This window comes from Dermacentor andersoni, chromosome 8 (genome assembly GCF_023375885.2).
Source record: "Dermacentor andersoni chromosome 8, qqDerAnde1_hic_scaffold, whole genome shotgun sequence".
Classification (NCBI taxonomy): Eukaryota; Metazoa; Arthropoda; class Arachnida; order Ixodida; family Ixodidae; genus Dermacentor; species Dermacentor andersoni.
The window spans coordinates 11,075,952-11,096,784 of NC_092821.1; the positions used below are offsets into that span (position 1 = coordinate 11,075,952).

A 20,833-nucleotide genomic window follows, 5' to 3' on the forward strand; every position below is an offset into this window, starting at 1 on the left:
TCAGCCAGCATTTACTCAGCGTGTACATTACACTATTGGTTCTGAGATCATTTCAGTTTTCTTGTTCGTCCTATGCGTTCTCTGGTGGCATTTCCAGCAAGGCTATTCTTTTAGACTGAAACAAGTCGCTTTAGTGGCCCTTATGATGCTTCTGTGTACCTTATATAATTCATTATTTGGGCAATGTTGCAAAGCGTACAGTGTGAAGCAGTAAGAACAGGGTACGCTAACTTCTAATTAAAATGTTTCTAGTGAAAATGCAGTGATTTAAAAAGGTTACCAGAAAGTAGTACGGCAAGAAAGCCTGATAAACACTAGTACTTGTGCCAATCTTGCTGGCATGCACGATTGGCGATTGTAATGACATTTTTCTTGCAATTAGAATGTTTCTTTCTGTAGCATTTTTATTTGTTTGGTTGCATCAAGCACCAATCTTTATCACGCCTTCAAAACTCTCTTTTTTTCTGGTAAACTGCATAAATTGCCAAATTTTTACAACGAACCTTAGTTGTAAATGAGCAGTCATTCGTCTCTAGTGCTATCCTGTTGATACTGCTTCATGCTATGCACCCTTGCAGCATATTGACACATGTACTTATCTTTATTGGGCGACCACGTTCGGCCGCCTAACAAATGTTATTGCGCGGCGCAGGACGTGCCTGCATGTAAAAGAAGTTTCTGGAATGTTATCGATGGTTCCGTACACTGTCTTTCACCGCAACTTGTGTAATCTGATTGCATGTATGCGCGACGCGAATAGTGTAGAACTTTGTGGAAGACACGCGGGTCCCATCGGTTAATCTGGAACATTCGACGACTGATCTATAAAACCCGACGCGCTTGACCCGCTGATCAGATTTTTTGACGATCGCCGACTGTGTTCGCCGCTTTCGTTGTGCTATAAGTGTAGCCTGTTTTGTGGGCACAGGTTCGCCCAATAAAATCTAGTTTTGCCTTTCACAGTGTTGCTACTGGGTTCTTAACGTCAACACCACGTGACATCTGGTAGAGGTGCTTTACGTTCATGTACCGGACGCCCCCGACAAGCCGTAATCCAAGCCCGGACCGCAAGGACGACACCAGCGCCGTCCCGGAACATTGAGCAAGGAGCCGTCTTCAACAGCTGCCCCCGGAGCACGGACTTCTACCTGAGAAGACCAAGAAGATTGTGGCCAAGGAAACCCCAATGGCAGCCCCATCGTCCCCCATCGTGCTGCAGCAGCCCAGGGAGCCTCCGACGTTCCGCGGTTCAACATTCGAGGGCACGGAAACCTGGCTCGAGACGTATGAGAGGGTCGCTGCATTTAACAGCTGGAACAGCGACGACAAACTGCGTCATGTCTATTTCGCATTGGAGGACGCCGCCAGGACGTGGTTCGAGAAACGAGAAGCCACCTTGACGACGTGGGACCTGTTCCGAAGCGGCTTCCTGCAAACATTTACAAGCGTCGTGCGAAAAGAGCGAGCCCAAGCTCTACTGGAGGCCAGAGCGCAGCTGCCGAATGAGACGATCGCGTTCTTCACTGAGGAAATGACCCGTCTGTTCCGCCACGCCGACCCGGAAATGTCAGAGGAGAAGAAAGTCCGCCTACTGATGCGTGGTGTAAAGGAGGATCATTTCGCCGGAATGGTAAGAAGCCCACTGAAGACCGCCGACGAGTTTCTCCGTCACGCGAAGAACATCGAGAAGACACTGGAATTCCGGAACCGGCAATTCGAAGAAGAAGAAGAAGCCGGAGGGAGCGGATGCACATCACGTCGGCTCCGTATTCCACGAATGTTCTTGTAGCGCAAATCGCCAAAAAGCCACCCGCTATTGCACGCCAACGGACTCAGCTCGTTCCTAGGAACATGTGGATACCGAAAACCAGGTGGGATTCCCATTTTTCAAGCCTCTACGACAATATTTTGGCCGGACCTCGTGGCGGGAGAGCCGCGAGGCCACGCGCCGGAGCCGGCTTCCTCAACAATTGCCGATCATTTTCTCAATGATGGAAGTCACCGTAGAGGGGTGCAGCATATCCCAGGAAGAAGTGGATACAAGCAAGGGATGGAAGGAGGTCAGACACAGAAGATCAGACCGGCGAACCTCCCAACATCGCGAGAGCACCTTGTCGCCGACGCGGCTCGACAAGCGCAACAATAACCCATGGAAAGGCAGGCTAGAGCAAATACGCAAGGCAAGCAGAATGCCACATTTGCCAAGAGGGGATTACAAGATTGTGATCAGACCGCGTGGAGGACTCAAGATATCCGAGCACGGTATAGTTCCCCTCACAGCTGCGGTACAAGATGCGGCAGGCATTCCTCGAGACGAAAGGGAGGAGGACATTGTCTGCCCCAACAATTATCAAAATATCTTCATCGTCAGTACATCGGATCAAGAGCGTGCAAACAAATATCAGGAAGTAGCACGTATCAAGATTCAAGACACGTTTTACGAGGCCAATGCTTACGAGACAGCGCCTGACATGACGGCCAAAGGAGTCATCAGAGGAATCCCACTCGACGAGGGCCCAAGAGACATCACAGCAGCGGTGGTTACGAGTAAAAACCCAACGGCGATAGCAGCAAGGAGACTGAGTAATACTACCGCAGTGATTGTGCTCTTTGAAGGACACAAAGTGCCCGCGTACGTCCGATACAGGGCAGCGCTACTCCCTTGCTCCCTGTACAGGAAACAAGTGGATTTCTGTCACCAGTGCAACAGACTTGGACACAGAGGAGATGTATGTCCCAACCCTGACAACAAGATTTGTGCGGGATGTGGAACATCAAACCCAGATAAAGACCACAGGTGCCAACCTAAATGTCAGTTATGCGGTGAGGACCATCCGACCGCAGACAAGACGTGCAAAGCCAAATTCAAAAAAACCCTTCATCGTTAAACAGAGACAATGGCACAGACTGCAACGAGAACGACAAGAAGAACATGAAGACGCTATCTCGACAGAAGACAGAGCAGAGTCTCGCGGAACGCCTGGCCTCCTAAACGCCAGGGAACGACGCTCCAGATCGAGAACAAGGTCTCCATCCACCACCAGATCATTATCCCGGTCCGGCTCCAGGCAACCGGGGACACGATCCCGATCCAGGTCCAGAACTAGGCCATCCTCTTCAGCAAACCAGACTAACACGGTGAGCTGGGCAGACGTGGTCGATGGCGTGCGCCCGGGGGCTGGTGGGGAGACTGCCATTAATAACGAGATCAAGCAACTAAAACACGAGAACGTGCAGTTGAGGATTTTGCTAGCACGTATGAGCGATGAAATCAAAATTCTGAAGGAAGGAAAAAGCCAAATAAATCAGGTAACTCCCACTCCACACGCGAGCACGAAAGAGCCATCTGAAATCCCGGACAATAAGATGGACGAAGGGGATGACCCCCCTCCACTCAAACGCAAGGCCCAAACCATCAGTGATAAACAAGATACCGCAGTGGTAGATAAAGCATTAGCCGATATTCAAAAGACCCTAGCAGAAATACAAAAGTCAAATGAAAAACGGGACGAATTGATGAATCAAATGGCTAAGGCAATAGCAGCAATTATGAGTAGATTAGACATCCTAGAGGCAAACCAGTCACCAGGTAACGGACTCCCCTCCGTTGCCTCCGAACCATCACAATCATTACCCACTTCACAACCACATAATTATATAAGATCAGCTTCTCTGCAATCTCCCGCCTCCCTCCCATGGTCGCGCCCGAAATGAAGCGCGCTAAAAAAGGGTTCAGGATATGGCAGTGGAATTGTAGAAGTTACGAAAACAAAAAGTCAGTTTTGCAGCAGTATTTAAAAGACAAGGATACACCAGACGTCATAATTCTGCAGGAAACACACGGGATTGCAAAGCTAGCAGGATACAGATCTTTTGGCTATGCCGAAGGGGACACCAGGGCATTAACTACGCTGGTAAAAAGAAACATAACTTGCGTGCAGCACAACACAGGCATACCGCACATTGACAATATTCTATTGGAACTCATCCCACAAAAAAAGACAGGACGTAGCTTATTTATTCTCAACATTTATAGCAACCCCATGCTACATAAACACAAATTCAAGAACCTATTCCAGAAAACACTCAGACTTGCTGGAGAAAATCCGGTAGTTATAGGAGGAGACTTTAATGCCCCGCACACCACGTGGGGATACTTATATACCAGAGCAAAAGGAAGGGACTTATGGAACGACTCGCAAGAATTAGGCCTTACGCTCGTCACAGACCCCGCCACTCCGACCAGAGTAGGCACGGCGCTAAACAGGGACACAACCCCAGACCTAACCTTTACCAAGAATATTGAAAAGGCGACGTGGCACAACACACTGGAAGATTTGGGTAGTGACCACCGCATATTGGAGTTACACGTCAGAGAAGGGCCGAATAGATCCAAGGAACGACAGATAAAATTAGTAGACTGGGAACTATTTCGTAGAACGCGAGAGACGAAACAGCAACGATCAATCGCAGACATAGAACAATGGACTAAGGAGCTCAGTGATGACGTCAAAGCTGCCACAAAAATAGCACCACCTGAATCTAACTTGGATAAATGCGACAGCAGACTTCTCCACATGTGGGAAGCTAAGCACTCGCTTCAGAATAGACTTAGCGGTCAGAAGCATAACAGAAAGTTAAGAAAGCGCATAGCACTCCTCAACAAAAAAATAGAAGAACATGCTAAGCAATTGACCAAACAACAATGGGACGAGATATGTAATTCCATGGACGGACAATTAAGCACCGGCAAAACCTGGCACCTGCTCAGGTTCCTGCTTGACCATGACAATAACAAGAAAAATCACATGCAAGCCATTAATAAGTTAATACACGCATTTGAGGGTACAGAAGAGGAATTTCTCAATGAATTACAGCAGAAATACTTAAACCAGGCACCGCCTTGCATCTATCCTAGCTACAACGGGAATACAAACGCAAAATTAGACGAGGAACTCACGGAGGCAGAAATCCGCGCGGCCCTACAAAAGTTAAACACCAAATCCGCCCCAGGCCCGGACGGTATAACCAACAAGACTCTCAGGAACCTCGATGATGAATCGATAGCCAAACTAACAGAATACATAAACGGGTGTTGGGTAAAGGGAGAATTGCCAGCTCAATGGAAGAAAGCGACGATAACGCTTATTCCAAAACCTGGTAAGAAGCTTGAGATCGACAACCTCAGACCAATCTCCCTAACATCCTGCGTCGGAAAATTAATGGAACATGTAATTTTAAACAGAGTAGACAACTTCTTAGAGGATAATAACATATACCCAGATACAATGATAGGATTTCGCAAAAGTCTTTCGACACAAGATGCTATGCTCCAACTTAAGCATCAGATAATCGATTATAAAACGCGCTCGACAAGGGCCATCTTGGGCCTTGATCTTAAAAAAGCTTTCGATAATGCCAACCACGCAACCATATTGGAAAGCATCGAACGAATAAGACTAGGGCAACGGGCGTATAACTACATTAAGAGCTTCCTATCAGATAGGAAAGCAGTCATCTCCGTCGGAGGGCTCAAGTCGCCCGAGATCGACATAGGGGGGGCCGGCACGCCGCAAGGCGCTGTTATCTCGCCGATGCTCTTTAATCTCGTCTTGATGGGACTCCCCGAAAAATTAAATCACATAGAGTCCCTGAATCACACAATCTACGCGAACGATATTACTATCTGGACCTGTGATGGCAGCGACGGATCAATAGAACAACGACTCCAGACTGCAATTACCACAGTAGAGGAACACCTCATAGGAACAGGCCTCACATGCTCTGCAGAGAAATCTGAACTTCTATTGTACCGCCCCACACTTAGAGGCAGGCCTCCCAAAGGATACGACAGAAACAAGGCTCATGAGGAAATCAAGCTACACACCAAGAACGGGCGGCATATCCCAATAGTCAACCAGCTCAAAGTGCTGGGTCTGGTAATCGAGAACAAAGGCACAAATAGGGAAACCGTAAAGAAGTTAGACACAAAGGTAACAAACACCATGAGATTGATCAAACGAATTACTAACAAGCACCAAGGTATGAAGGAAGAAAGTATCATACGGCTGATACAATCATTCGTAATCAGTCAGATCACATACATCGCAGCCTTCCACAATTGGTTTGCAGCTGAAAAGCATAAAATTAACAACATGATAAAAAAAGCATACAAACTAGCACTAGGTATTCCCATCAGTACGAGCACGGATCTCTTGCTAAGGTTAGGACTCCACAACACACTGGACGAACTCATAGAAGCACAACAAACATCTCAAGCAGAGCGACTAACCAAAACCAAAACGGGACGGCATATACTAAGCAAACTAGGAATGAATTACCACATTTTATACGGGGAAAAGAGGACGATAACGAGAGAAATTCGTGACAAACTCCTAGTACCAAATATACCCAAGAACATGCATCCAGGTTACAACGAAGGCAGACGCAAGAGTAGAGCAGAGAAAATTATCCGAAGCTTTGGGTCAGACGACAGAGCAACCTTCGTAGACGCTGCTGAATACCCAGACAGAAATAGCTATGTAGCAGTAATCGTAGATCACACCCAAAAACTCCTTACAAGCGTATCAGTTAATACCAAACATTCCGAGACCGCAGAGGAGGTAGCCATTGCACTAGCATAGGTCTCCACGAATGCTCAGTACATCATTAGTGATTCTCAAGCGGCCATTAGAAATTATGCAAAAGGTAGGATCTCTCCTGAGGCATGGCACATCATCAGAGTCAATGAAGCAAAGTTCTCCAATGCAGAGAAGAACGGCAGGCAATTGCTCTGGTTCCCAGCGCATACGACTTTAGACATTCCCGCGATCAACCTCAACGAGGTAGCACACCGCGAAGCTCGAGGTCTCACTCGCCGAGCTGAGCAAAGAGTGACTTCCATCGGTCAGGAGAACGCGGAGGAGGAAATCTGGAGAGAAAAAGATATATTAACAAGATTTAGCAATATTACCAAATTCTATCAAAATCAGAGGCGAGTATTACCACCGCCTCACACTAAACTGAACAGAGCTGAGTCCGTTACTTGGAGGCGACTACAAACAGAAACTTATACGAGTCCCGTGCAACTAAAAACTTTCTACCCCGATATATACGAGAGCGATATGTGCAAGCTCTGCAAGTCTGTTAGAGCCACCCTTCAACACATGTTGTGGGGTTGTGAAATATACCAAAATAAAATGGCAGTCTCCCCAGAAAATCTACGGGCGCGGTGGTCGGCCGTGCTGCTCAGCTCAGAACTCCAAGACCAACTTTGGGCCGTCCAGCGAGCCAAGGAAGCCGCACGGGAGCAGCAGCTCCCAGTGGCCATCTAGGCGGCCCCAGGCCCGGGCCTCCCAATCGCCGGATTCCAAATAAAGTTATCACATCACATCATCATCAATTCGACCGACGCACCAAGCCAACAAGCTACGCCGGCGTTCAATCAGTGGCCACCGACGACCTGCGTGAGACCATCTGAGCAGTCGTACGAGAGGAGCTTCAGAAGATCTTCCCTTCATCGCAACCTCAAGTGGCCTCAATCGCCGAAGTTGTCAAAGAAGAAGTCCAGCGTTCGCTCGGAGTTCCCGAGGTGCAATCACAATCATCGCAACCCCAGCCAGAAGCGATGACCTACGTCGCCGTCACCCGCCGTCAAGGTCCCCCTGCACGACCACACCAGAGCCCTGTAACGCTGCAATTCCGTCGACCACTGCCGCCGCCGCCAGCACGCCCACCCGTCGCCCAGCGCAGCTAACCGAGGAAGACAGACGTTTGGCGCGCTCCTGACCACCGCCCGCTCTGCTACCACTGCGGGGAAGCCGGCCATGTGTACCGCCGATTCCCATACCACGACCAGGGGTTGCGAGGATTCGCCGTCAACGCACCGCGCGCTCGGGTAGGTGAACGCACTCGTGACATCGCCGACTATCTCGCCGCTACTCAGAGGAGCCCTCGACGACCGTCCCGTTCGCCGTCACCAGGCCGCTACCTGTCGCCGCAGCGCCGACCATACAATGGCCCAGCCTGGGGCCGCTCTGCGAGCCCATATCCGGAAAACTAAAAGCAGCAACCGATGGAGGTGCGGTTGCTGTTCGTCGAACTGACGAAGATCCTCCGCCGCCGACGAAAACGCCGAAGAGACCATCTCGACGACATAATAATGACACGCCGCCGTCCCGACGAAATCAAGAAGCCAAGACTACACCGACGAAAGACGACTTGACGACGCGACGTTCCAGCTCCAGTTCAACGCGACGCAGCCGTGATCCGACGCCAAGACCCAACTGCAACGCCAGACAAAGAACCACCGACCTCGACGTACTTCTCGACGGCCGCGAAGTCACTGCCTTAGTCGACACAGGGGCCTATTACTCCGTAATGAGTAAACACATCGCCGCCCAGTTGAAGAAAGTTAAAACTGTATGGGAAGGCCCCCAAATTCGGACCGCTGGAGGACACCTCATCACGCCGACTGGAATCTGCATGGCAAGAATAACCGTTCATGATTGGACTTACCCTGCCACCTTCGTTATCCGCCAACAGTGTTCACGAGACGTCATTCTCGGCATGGACTTCCTGAACCAACACGGCGCAATCATAGACATGAAGTCAAAATCGATAACGCTGTCGGAACATCAAGCGATACTGCCGGAGAGCTTTCGTAGTCACCATGCCTTGAGGGTTCTCGAAGATCAAGTGAGCATCCCGCCTCGCTCGAGCATTGTAATTTCGGTCGGCACCGAAACACCCGCTGACGTAGAAGGCGTCATCGAAGGCGACCAACGTCTACTGCTAGACCGTAAAATTTGCGTCGCAAGAGGGATCGCTCGACTGCATGGAGGGAAAGCTGAAGTGTTGCTGACAAACTTCAGCCAGGAGTTCAAGCACATCAACAAGGGCACGACGATCGCGTACGTCGAGGAAATTCTGGAAACCAGTAATGCATTTGTCCTCTCGGATTCCGCCGCATCTACCCCGACGACAATGGTTCGCGAACCAGATTACGACATTAATCCAAGTCTCCCCGTGATTAAGCAACATCAGCTCAGAAGTCTGCTGCGACGATACAAAGGCTGCTTTTCGACGTCATCGAGGATTCGACAAACACCAGTCGCCAAGCATCGCATAATCACCGAGGAGTGCACTCGACCACTCCGCCAGAGCCCTTCCCGAGTTTCACCGCGAGAACGTGCAGCTATAAGAGAACACGTCGACGAAATGCTGCGCGACGACATCATCAGCCGTCGCAAAGCCCGTGGGCTTCCCCTGTTGGCCTAGTAAAGAAAAAGGACGGAACCCTACGTTTCTGCGTCGATTATCGTCGTCTGAACAAGATCACGAAGAAGCACGTATACCCCCTCCCACGAATAGACGAGGCATTGGATCGGCACTGCAACGCTAAATACTTCTCGTCGATGGAGCTCAAGTCTGGCTATTGGCAAATAGAAGTCGACGAAAGATATCGCGAAAAGACGGCCTTCATCACCCCAGACGGCCTCTACGAGTTCAAGGTTATGCCCTTCGGACGGTGCTCGGCACCTGCAACGTTCCAGCGCGTCATGGACACAGTGTTAGCAGGATTGAAGTAGCAGACCTCTCTCGTTTATTTGGATGACGTCGTCGTCTTCGCCGGAAATTTCGACGATCACTTCAGGTGGCTTGCGACAGTACTACAGGCCATCAAGTCGTCAGGGCTTACTCTGAAGCCGGAAAAATGCCGCTTCGTTTACGATGAGCATCTGTTCCTAGGCCACGTAATCAGCAAATCTGGTGTCCGTCCAGACCCGCAAAAGACAGCTGCCATCGCACAGTTCACGCGACCCACCAAGAAGAAGGCAGTGCGTAGATTCCTTGGCATCTGTGCCTTCTACAGGCACTTTGTCAAGGACTTTTCACGCGTCGCCGAGCCGTTGACACGTCTAACTAAATGTGATGTTGAGTTCAAGTCGGAAACGCCGCAGGCCGACGAATTTGAAGAACTCAAACGACGCATGCAGTTGCCGCCGGTACTTGCGCACTTCGACGAGTACGCCGATACAGAAATCCATAATGACGCCAGTAGCCTAGGCCTCGGTGCCGTTCTTGTCCAGAGGAGAAACGGAGTCGAACAGGTGATAGCTTACGCTAGCCGGTCGCTGTCAAAAGCGGAAGGCAACTATTCTACGACCGAAAAGGAATGCCTCGCCATCGTTTGGGCTACTGCTAAATTTCGCCCTTATGTTTATGACAGGCCATTCAAAGTCGTCAGTGACCATCACGCGTTGAGTTGGCTAGCGAATATAAAGGATCCTTCACGATGACTGGCGCCGTGGAGCCTCAGACTACAAGAATGCGACATCACTGTAACCTTCAAGTCCGGACGAAAACACTCCGATGCCGATTGCCTATCACGCGCACCCATTGACCCGCCGCCGCAAGATGACGAGAATGACGACGCCTTCCTGGGAATGATAAGCGCGGAAGACTTCGCTGAACAGCAACGGACAGACCCGGAGCTAAAAGGCCTCGTCGAATATTTGGAAGGGCACACCGACGTTGTCCCCAGGGCATTTAAGCGCGGATTATCTTCCTTCACGCTTCAAAACAATCTACTCGTGAAGAACTTCTCACCAGTCCGCGCCAACTACCTTCTTGTTGTGCCGTCAGGACTTCGTTCAGAAGCATTGCACGCCCTACATGACGATCCGACCGCTGGACACATCGGATTTTCCCCGGACACTATCGAGGATACAAGAAAAGTATTATTGGCCGCGCCTGACCGCCGACGTCGCCTGTTATGTCAGAACATGCCGAGACTGTCAGCGACGCAAGACACCGCCGACAAGGCCAGCCGGATTACTACAGCCAATCGAGCCTCCTTGCCGACCATTCCAGCAGATCGGGATGGACTTGCTGGGACCCTTTCCTACGTCAATAACCAGAAATAAGCGGATCGTCGTGGCGACGGACTACCTCACCCGCTTCGCTGAGACTAAAGCACTGCCGAAAGGTAGCGCAGCCTAAGTGGCGAAATTCTTTGTCGAAAACATCCTGCTGCGACATGGCGCCCCAGAAGTCCTCATCACGGACAGAGGAACGGCCTTTACAGCGGAGCTCACCCAAGCCATTCTGAAACACAGTCCAACAAGGCACAGGAGGACAACGGCCTACCACCCGCAGACGAATGGTCTTACGGAGCGGCTGAATAAGACCGTCGCCGACATGCTAGCGATGTATGTCGACCTCGAACACAAGACCTTGGATGCCGTCCTGTCGTACATAACATTCGCTTACAACACGGCGGGACAAGAAACAACACAGATCCCGCCGTTCAAGCTGGCCTACGGCAGGAACCCGACGACGACGCTCGACGCCATGCTGCCGCACGTCACTGACGAGGAGAACCTTGACGTCGCTACCTATCTCCAGCGCGCCGAAGAAGCCCGACAGCTCGCTCGCCTGCAGATCAAGAACCAGCAGAGGACCGACAGCCGACACTACAACCTGTGACGACGCTTCGTCGAGTACCAGCCCGGCGACCGTGTTTGGGTATGGACCCCGATACGCCGACGAGGACTCAGTGAGAAATTACTGCGACGCTATTTCGGACCCTACAAGGTCATCCGACGTATTGGCGCACTGGACTATGAGGTCGTGCCAGACGGCATTTCGCATTCACAGCGGCGCCGCGCACGATCTGAAGTGGTCCACGTGGTGCGCCTTAAACCCTTTTATGGACGCTGACGAACTTCCTTATTTTGTTTTCTTTGATACGAGTGCTTCTTTTTTAATTACTTTCGTTTGCTTACAGCATCGGGTCGATGCTTTTCTTTAAGAGGGGGGTAATGACACGTGTACTTATCTTTATCGGGCGACCACCTTTGGCCGCCTAACAAATGTTATCGCGCAACGCAGGACGCGCCTGCATGTAAAAGAAGTTTCTGGAATGTTATCGATGGTTCCGTACGCTGTCTTTCACCGCAACTTGTGTAATTTGATTGCATGTATGCGCGACGCGAATAGTGTAGAACTTTGTGGAAGACACGCGGGTCCCATCGGTTAATCTGGAACATTCGACGACTGATCTATAAAAGCCGACATGCTTGACCCGCTGATCAGATTTTTCGACGATCGCCGACTGTGTTCGCCGCTTTCATTGTGCTATAAGTGTAGCCTGTTTTGTGGGCACAGGTTCACCCAATAAAATTTAGTTTTGCCTTTCACAGTATTGCTACTGTGTTCTTAACGTCACCACCACGTGACAATATATGTGTGTGCGTGCACTCACATAGATTCGGATGTGAAATTGGGGCCTTGGGCGGGGGTATCATTCTCCTGCTGTGCAGCCTCATGAATTCATTAACTATAGTGTGCCAGTAATACAATGGACAAGAACGAAGTGAAGACAAAGAGCGCTTCGTTCTTGTCCATTGTCTATTTGTTGCGTTCAGTTAATAATGAATACACACCAACTCATCCAGTTTTGAATTCCTATGTCGTGCTCATAAGCCTGCTTGTGTCCTGAAATATCTGCATGGCTATGTATAGTGTAATTTAATTTTTGACCGTGTAATTGCAATTCGCACGTCAATCTCCTGACTTTCCTGACAATCTTATGAGAGGTGCAGGCCCAGGCAGTTTCTGGTGAATCCACGGAGGCGTGCAGGATGTTATAGTCTGCACATTTGCACTGCAAGTGCTGCTTTGATTGCTTTCAGTTCAGCTTTTCTAGGTGTAGGATGACCTGCAATGATACTCACTTGGATGGGGTTTAATTTTATGTAGTGTAATACTACTGTTGCACTGGTATTGCCAAATCAGTGTACTATATGTGCCTGCTGTTTGCTTGCACCTTCATGATTAGTAACCTCTGTGTGTTTGCCAGTTGCATATAGTCCCCTGGCCTAATTGTTTACCTCCATATTGCATGGTATGGGCCTGTTGTGTTTCAAGTTGAGGTGCTCCTGAGGTTGTGTTTCTGAAGGGAGGGTTAGTCATCTTTACATGTCATATGCTAGCTGGCATAGTATATTGGGACCAGGTTCTGCGCTTTTGAGGCAAAAAAATTTTTGCTGCAGGCTGCAACTCTCTTCTGTCTAGGTGCTAGTTCGTTTGCTCTTTCTCAAAGAAGTCTTCAAGCGCGGTAAAGTTGAAAAAACCTGTCAAAACCCGCTGCCTGTATTCGTTGAGTTGTCTTTTCTGTGCGCTGCTCGTAACTTATACCGTTTAATACCTTGGACACAAGTAGAGAATCTGAGATTTCCTACACTATCCACTCATCCACCCCCCATGATTTCAAGATTATTCTTTTCAGCAGGTGTAGAATTTGCGTCCAGACAAGGCATAATTGTTTCACCCACGTGCTCGCTCTGCTGTCATGGTCTTACACTAGCTGAGGATTTGTGAATGTTGATTTGTGGGTATATTTGTCCAGCTATGTGGAGCACCATATGCTATTTGTGGTAGTTCTTGATTATAGTCCTTTTACCGACGTCATTGTAAGCTGACTTATCAGAAAGCGCGAGGCCAGACCAGCGAAGAAAGTCTGCAGGGTTGTCGAGAGTTTGTTGCATCCTTCTTGATTACTGTATAACTTTCTTATAGACGGTAGTATACCACAGACTGTAGTACTTCTTGTCTTATGCATGTGTTGGTGTGGGTGGGCCAAATGTACCTCCAACTCTCGCCTGGAATTTTCTGTCTTTCAAACAGGCACTGGTGAACTTAAATGCTCTACCAGAAATTTTCTTGGTCATCGTTCCTCTTAATAGACTAGCATGAGCTACTGCTGTTAAAAGCCTCTTTACTCTCGTCATTCTTTCATAAGCGGTATTACACAATGCTCTGTAATAAGCTTTTGCTGCTTGTGGCCCACTCATATCTGCCAGAAGGGACAACACTTGAAAAAGGTTTTCTTCGTACTGTGTGCATGATGTAGTGTGAGCATTTATGTCTTGACGTGTATATATTTGTAGAACCAGCTTCGTGACAGAGTACTTGCTACGCCTGATCATGCTTATTTGTGCAGTGCTGTTGACTAATACTTATTGATGCAATGAATGTTTACACACTCGATGTATAAGAAAAGATGCTTGTTTTACAATTGTGCCCTTTGCTTTTGACTAGTGTTAAATTTTGCATAAGCATGCCCCCTCATGCAACAGTATTTTGGAAGTTTAAGGGTTCAATAAATGATTATGAACTAGATCTAAGCGCAAGAGCTTTTTTTACATTTGACTCTCATTGAGATGCGACTGTCATGGCTGGCACTTCAGCCCCTCTCCTTGTGTTAGCAGCAGAATGCTATAGCCGCAGTGGCAGGTGACTAAATTGAAGAACAATTTTGTTGCCTACAGATTTGTTTTTTTTTTCTTGCCTGTTTATGGAGGTAAAACATGGAATAATTTTCTCGTAGCAAAAAAAAAAAAAAGCAGTTTGTCGCCCTTTATTGAATAAACTGGATATTGTTTTACAGTTGAAATGCAGAAATTTCTTTTAAAATCCCAGAGTGGTATGTTCTTGCAAGTAGCATGGCATTTCACTACTTTAAAGGCAGTAATCCCATCGGATATCGTAATACGGGTTACACCCTCATATATGTGGTAACAAACTTATTAGGAGCTGTTATGTCAGGCATAAATGTTTATGCACACTCGATCGCTCTGAACCTGCACGAACTGTTTGTACTTAAAGGATTCACAGGAAGGTATGCAACTGGCTGACTTCGGTGCAATCTTGATTTACTTCTCTTTAATGTGTCAGCTTCTACTGCTTCATCTCCACAAGAACAGATTGTTTGCCTGCTTTTCGCGTAGTTTCGCGAGTTTCACATGGCGGTGGAGGAAGGTACGTTGTCACTGTGCCACTATAGAAGGCGAATAATTTACTTCATTTACTAACTGTATAGTTAATTACAGTTCAAAGCAAATGTTAATACAGGTGCAGTAAGGATACAAAGTCAGCAAGATATTCATTGTTTATTGGTTTCTGTGCAAGAAAAATAAATTCTCCAGAGAAGAGATGCAACTTAGCGTGCATGAAATATACGAAAACAAATTAACGACGATTATTATTCAAGCCAAGGAGATAATGCTATCGTAGAAAATGTATTACGGTTCTTTTTCATGAATACATTAAAGCTGGCTTCTTTCTTGTTTGCATCAGGAATGCTCACGTCTGGTCACTTCAGTCTATGCGTTTGCTCTGTCAAATTTAAAAAGTAATTGAGGTAAGATAACCTTTGAAGATGCATCGGGAAATTCACGCTTGAAAACCTACAAAAAAAAACGCAACTGAACGGTACCGCGTTCAGCACAACGTTGAAACTTCGGGCACTTTGCCGTCTTGTCATGTGACCTTGCCGAGGTTGAAATTATGTAAGCTGCTCCGTACGCACGATTTTTGTACGCTACTCAACAAAAGAAAATTGTGACGACCCCAAAAGGCCATGTCATCTCGTGGGAATCGAACACCTCGCAGTATTGACAACTCGCAAAGGTGTAGGCAGCAAACGTGAAAATGCACTTCATTTGCGTCGTAGCGTGTCAACGAACTCACAGAAATGGGAGAATGGAATCTGCGGTACAAGTTTTTTATTCTCCCTTTGCGTACGTACTGAATTCGGCAATCCACATCGCACAGTGCACTTGTTGAGCGAGACGCTATTTCCCAAAGCAAACCGGCGAAATAGCTCTCCGCGAAATTTCGACGGAAAATCGCAGCCATCGCTGCGACGGTGCGACTGTGCGACCAACCGGCTGGATGCAGCCGAAAATGGGGGGGGGTTGGCACTGCGACTGCGATTTTCATCGCAAACGATGGAAATCGCACTTCCGGTGCGACGAAAATCGTATCATGTGAAACAGGCTTTACGCACGAGACCAGCGAATAGCTTTTCTTTCAAGCCGTGCATAAGATGGCTCAGCTTCTTCGAATCAGGCATGTTGGGATCCGCGCGGCGAAACAAACGAGACATGTCCTCGGCAAACATGGAAACTCTCTCGTTTTGTTTCGGAATGCGCAACTCTGGAGCAGGCGTTGTGCATTATCTCGGCGATCAGTGCTTCCGAAGGAATCAGCTAGCCGACGGCAATATTCGTCCCACGTTGTCAAATGTGCCTCGCGGTTTTGGAAATACGTCCTTGCGCTACCTTTAAGGGCGAAGTACACGTTCGAAAGCTTCTGGTCCGGACGCCACTGATTGACCTTAGATACGCGTTCGTACTGGTCCAGCCAGTCTTCAGCGTCTTCATACGTGGAACCGTGGAAGCTTGAGGGGTCTGGATTGTTTTGAACAGTCACCCGTGTTTTATTTCCAAGCGCCATTTCCTGAGTAAGTGAGGTCGCTGACAAAGTTCCTTGGAAGAGACTGAATTCCCGGCACGGACTTTGCAGGCAGCGGCTTGCGCGGTGCACAGATGTCTCGACGCGTGGACGATGTGTTCAAGGGCTAGATGCAGGGCTACTCGCACAAGTGGTTCCAATCATTAGGCGATGATGCGATACCCCGCACCTCCACCAGTGTCAGGGCTCACTTAGAAGAGCGGAGAGCGGTATTTAGCCTAGGCAATTAAAACAAGCGTTCTGTTCAGGCTTCTTCGTTAGCAACTCGCTTGCACACTCGAGCTCGTCGTCTTCGTCGTCAGCGTCATTGGGCACGGACAGCATCGCGACAATATTCTGGTGGCGATGATTTTGCTTGAAAATGGAATTTGTAGCCGATGGCTGGGTCCGACGGCTGTCGGACGAGGAGCTGGCGCTCACGTCACGCAACTTAACAATCGTCCATTCTCCCGTCAGTTCTTCAGCGAGCACCGCAGCAGCCAAATTCCCGGTGACGTTGGGCGCCTCTGACACTGCCGGCGCTCTGCGGTTGCTGAGGAGGCTTGCGGGTCGTTGCGTGGCGTGCTGGTCGCTAGCGTGAAGGAGCACTTAGACAGTTCAATTTAATATTTCCGCAGTTTTATCTGCCTTGATGCAGTCACGGCCGCTTGTCAATATGCGAATTACCAACCATCTTCTCAAATGCAGGAGCGATGGCCTTGCGAGAGTTGTCATTCGGCCTCAGTCGCGGACCCAAGCCTCTACTCCTGCCACCTTTGATGCAAGCAAGCACGCAGAATGGACTTCATATAAGGTTTGCGGTGAGTGCCAGAGTTGGACCAGCATTCATCGCGATGACCTATGAAATCTACGAAGGAAACAAGTTCCAAGCGAGCTGTTTTGCTGTTCTTGTAACAGCTGCGCACTTAAAAGGTCGCGGGGCTGCTAATCACCTGGATCTTGTTTGATTCTTTCTATAAGTCACCTTTTTTTCCCACTTTTTAGTGTCGCTACGGTAAGCGTCAACTTAAGCAGCGGCCATAGTTTAGCACTACTAAAAGATTTAGGGCACATGGCACAAACGTGCCTTACATTATAATTGACAACACCGTCGAAGCTGGGGCTGGTCGCTACATACTCGCCAGGGGAACAGCGCGAAGTGACGAAAGACAGAAAAGAAGGTGAACGCAAACCAGTGCCGACTGATGGCTGAATTCTCTATTAGGAAATGAAATCACACGCATACCTAGAGAAAAGAAAGGCACGTGAAACTTTGAGGCTTCTGCTATCGAGGCGAATGGTGTGTCTAGCGTCAGCAATGCATCGTTGGCCTTGACTGAGGCAGAACTAACATAACTGAACAACCACAGCAATTCGGGGGTAACCTAATCGGCATCTCATTCTTGGTAGTTATGCGCACTGATGTACCTTTGTTTTCTTTTTTTGTCAATAAAGAATTCAGTCGTTAGTCGGCGCTGGTGTCTTTACAACTTCTTCTCTGAGCTTCGTCTTTCCGCGCTGTTCCCGTGTCAGTTATAATTGACATTTAGAAGGTAAACTTCAAAAGCGAAATGTATTTTCCGTTAGTGTCGCAGTTATTTCTCTTAGTTTGTGCATTTTACTTTCATGAAGACGACCATAACCAGCTAAGGTCTTCGTACAGAAGGACGCATAAATCGCGTGTGAATCCTAAGCACGTCATTCCGCGCCTCCACTGCAAAGCGAGCTTCCTTTTCTTTAACTATACAATGGAAAACGTGAAAACGAACGCGTAAACAGGACGGGCACATGATTTCAACTCTATCACACAAAGGTAAGAGAGGCACTCTATTAATATAAATCTATCAGACATGAGTCCAAACCAGTTTCAATTAAATGGGAAGGAAAACGTAATAATAACTATGAATGTATCACATATCACATTCTGTCTGCAGTACACACTGTCGTAGTAAGTAAACAAAAAATCAACGACGATTACGACACTTTGTAATGCGAAATTTGAGCGCAGCTATATACGCGTTTTCATTTCGCAATATATTGGCTGGCAAGGACAATGTGACTCGTGCGGCACATTCCAAACGGAGCGAAGTATGGCGCGACTGCCTCGCTAATCGAGAGATCACGAGAGGAAGCGTGGGCGCAATTCACAGCAGCCGCCGTAGAGAGTCGTCAGCTCATGCAGCTCTTTGCTTCTACATATATATGTTATACGTAGACGTGCCCACCGCATGCCCTCGGTGAGCAGACGACAGCATGATCTCGTAGCGGTCGTCGCTAAAGAACCCGCCTTGCGCAGCACTACACTTTTTTTATCATGCTTTTGCTGTAGCCTCCTCCTCTGCTTTCCACCACATGGTTCCGCTGCACCCTCCTTCACCGCTATTCTCGTCGCGCTCTCCTTGCACTCTTTTCTCTATCGCAGTCTTTCATCCCCCGCTACGCTCCGTGTTCGCTCTTTCATCCTTATGTGTGTTCCTTCGCTCGGCAACGCCGAGGGAGGACGCCCAGGAACAACGCCGACGCGAAGCGCAGGAATTGGCGCCAAAGGGCTGCTTTATAAAAGGGGCACAACACGCAATCAATGTAAAATAGCCATGTGCGCGAGCTACAATACGCACCGAGACAGCATGTAAATGCCTAAAATAAAGAAGCATGGTTGGTTGAAAAGAAAGTCACAGTTAACCATAAGGGCGAATCACTGATTGCGATAGGAAATTATTCGACAGATATACGAAATATGGATAGCAGTTTTATCAACTGTATAAACTTGTGAACATTCTCTTACTAACTAAATCAGCAAGCATGGTGTCATGTGCGCACAGGCAAATATGAACACGTCTTACACTATGACCGCGGAATCCCGCTTTCAAAAGGCTGACCTGAGGAGGAGCGGTAGCAGCAGCTAGCGAATTGCCTTTCAGCTGCCTCTCGCATGAACGCCAATTAAGCGGCGACAACACAGAACAGCCGGAGCTATCAGTCTTCCGCGCGCCTAGACTCTTTACCCGCTTCAGATCGCTTTCAATATAAGGCCCACTAGGTCACGTCCATGCCACATCAAAGGCAACGGTCTGAGCCTGTGCCTTGTGTGTGGAGAAAAAATGGTGCATTTCCTCGCCGCCTTGAACCATTGGGCGCGCGAGATCAAGCCGCCATTCTCGGATCACTCTCGCATACTTTCCCTCACAACCACAGCACGCGGCGTACATCCGCAATATTTTTGCACTTGGTAACTCTACTTAAGATCACGGCGACGGCGATGCCACAAACGGTGGTGGAAATTCGCTTAGAATTTTGACGTGATTGATCTCAGAAAGAAATGTGTACTATCTCTAAGAGTTGCCACACACAGTACCCTATTCGCGCGAAAACATGCAAAACCCACTGCAAGCGACTACAAAAACACCAAAAAGCAAGTGCCTTCCACCTTTTAAAAACTTCCACTGAAGTATGAACCAGTCAGTATAATTGTACTGTCCACAAATTCATGAGTTAGAACCTTTAAAATACGTGCCAAAATCACGATCTGATTATGAGAAATGCCGTAGTGGGGAACTCCGGAAATTTTGACCGCCTGGGGTTCTATAGTGTGCACGTACACACAAGTTCTTGTATTTCACCCCCATCGAAATGCGGCCGTCGTGGCCTAGATACACCTTAAAAAAACATACAGAACACGCTAAGATAACACAACCATCAGAACAACAATAACAATAAAGTAGGGAAACAATATCAAGCAAAAACAATGGCTCTTAGCTGAAGAGGGGTAGAAGCGCCAGAAGAAACAAAAGCAGACAAAAAACACCTCTTCAAGATACATAGAGTGACAACGGTAATCAAGAATTCTTCTTAAAACCGCTGAGCGGACTTCCACTTTGCCATACGAGAAATCTAATAATTTTCGTAGCAAGGACACCGATGGCATGCTTATATATTGGTCAGCGCTTCTGGCAATGAAATTGGCTTCAATTGTTTCCCTTTTTAGTTTGTCTGCTGATTTCGCCAAGAAGGCCTTGTATTCGAATTCTGCCGCGCACCAGCAACTTCTACAATGAAAACCTAAGCGTCCTCCAGTTTGATGGCAAATTTCGAGCTATGTTCTGGGGGTCTTTCGTTGAAACGTAGACCTGGCTGCGCTGTTCACACCCTTCCCCACGAAGTGTGTGGCTGGCCATCGCCTTAGTCATCCGCGAAGGGCAACAGGCAAACAAAGCACTGACCATCATCACAGATTCCCAGCTGGCCTGCCACAAGTTCCTACATGGAAAAATCGGAAGAACTGCTGCACAAGTCCCAGCCGAAATACTCACGGACATCATCCAAACAACACCCAAACTATCATCTAGACACCGGAATACACTCGCACCATAGGTAACCTGCAAACTGACGGAGCAGCTCGAGGATTCGTGCATAAGCGAGTATTCATCACGCCGGCTGCAGAAGACCCGGGCCCTGTCGACCTCGAGCATTCAGCCATCGTGAACTGCTGCAGAGCGAGTCGCTTGCGATATCGGTCACTCCATCGCAATCT

At 48.4% G+C, this 20,833-nt stretch overlaps 1 protein-coding gene across 1 annotated transcript in view; it reads left to right on the top strand.

Moving 5' to 3' along the window:
• The window catches only part of LOC129383671 (uncharacterized), a 177,280-nt gene that overhangs the window by 44,712 nt on the left and 111,735 nt on the right, over nucleotides 1-20,833 (top strand). Inside the window, exon 2 of the mRNA XM_055068340.1 lies at nucleotides 17,011-17,123. Coding sequence (XP_054924315.1) covers nucleotides 17,016-17,123 — 108 coding nt within the window. The 5' untranslated portion in view covers nucleotides 17,011-17,015. The remainder of the gene's footprint in view (nucleotides 1-17,010; nucleotides 17,124-20,833) is intronic.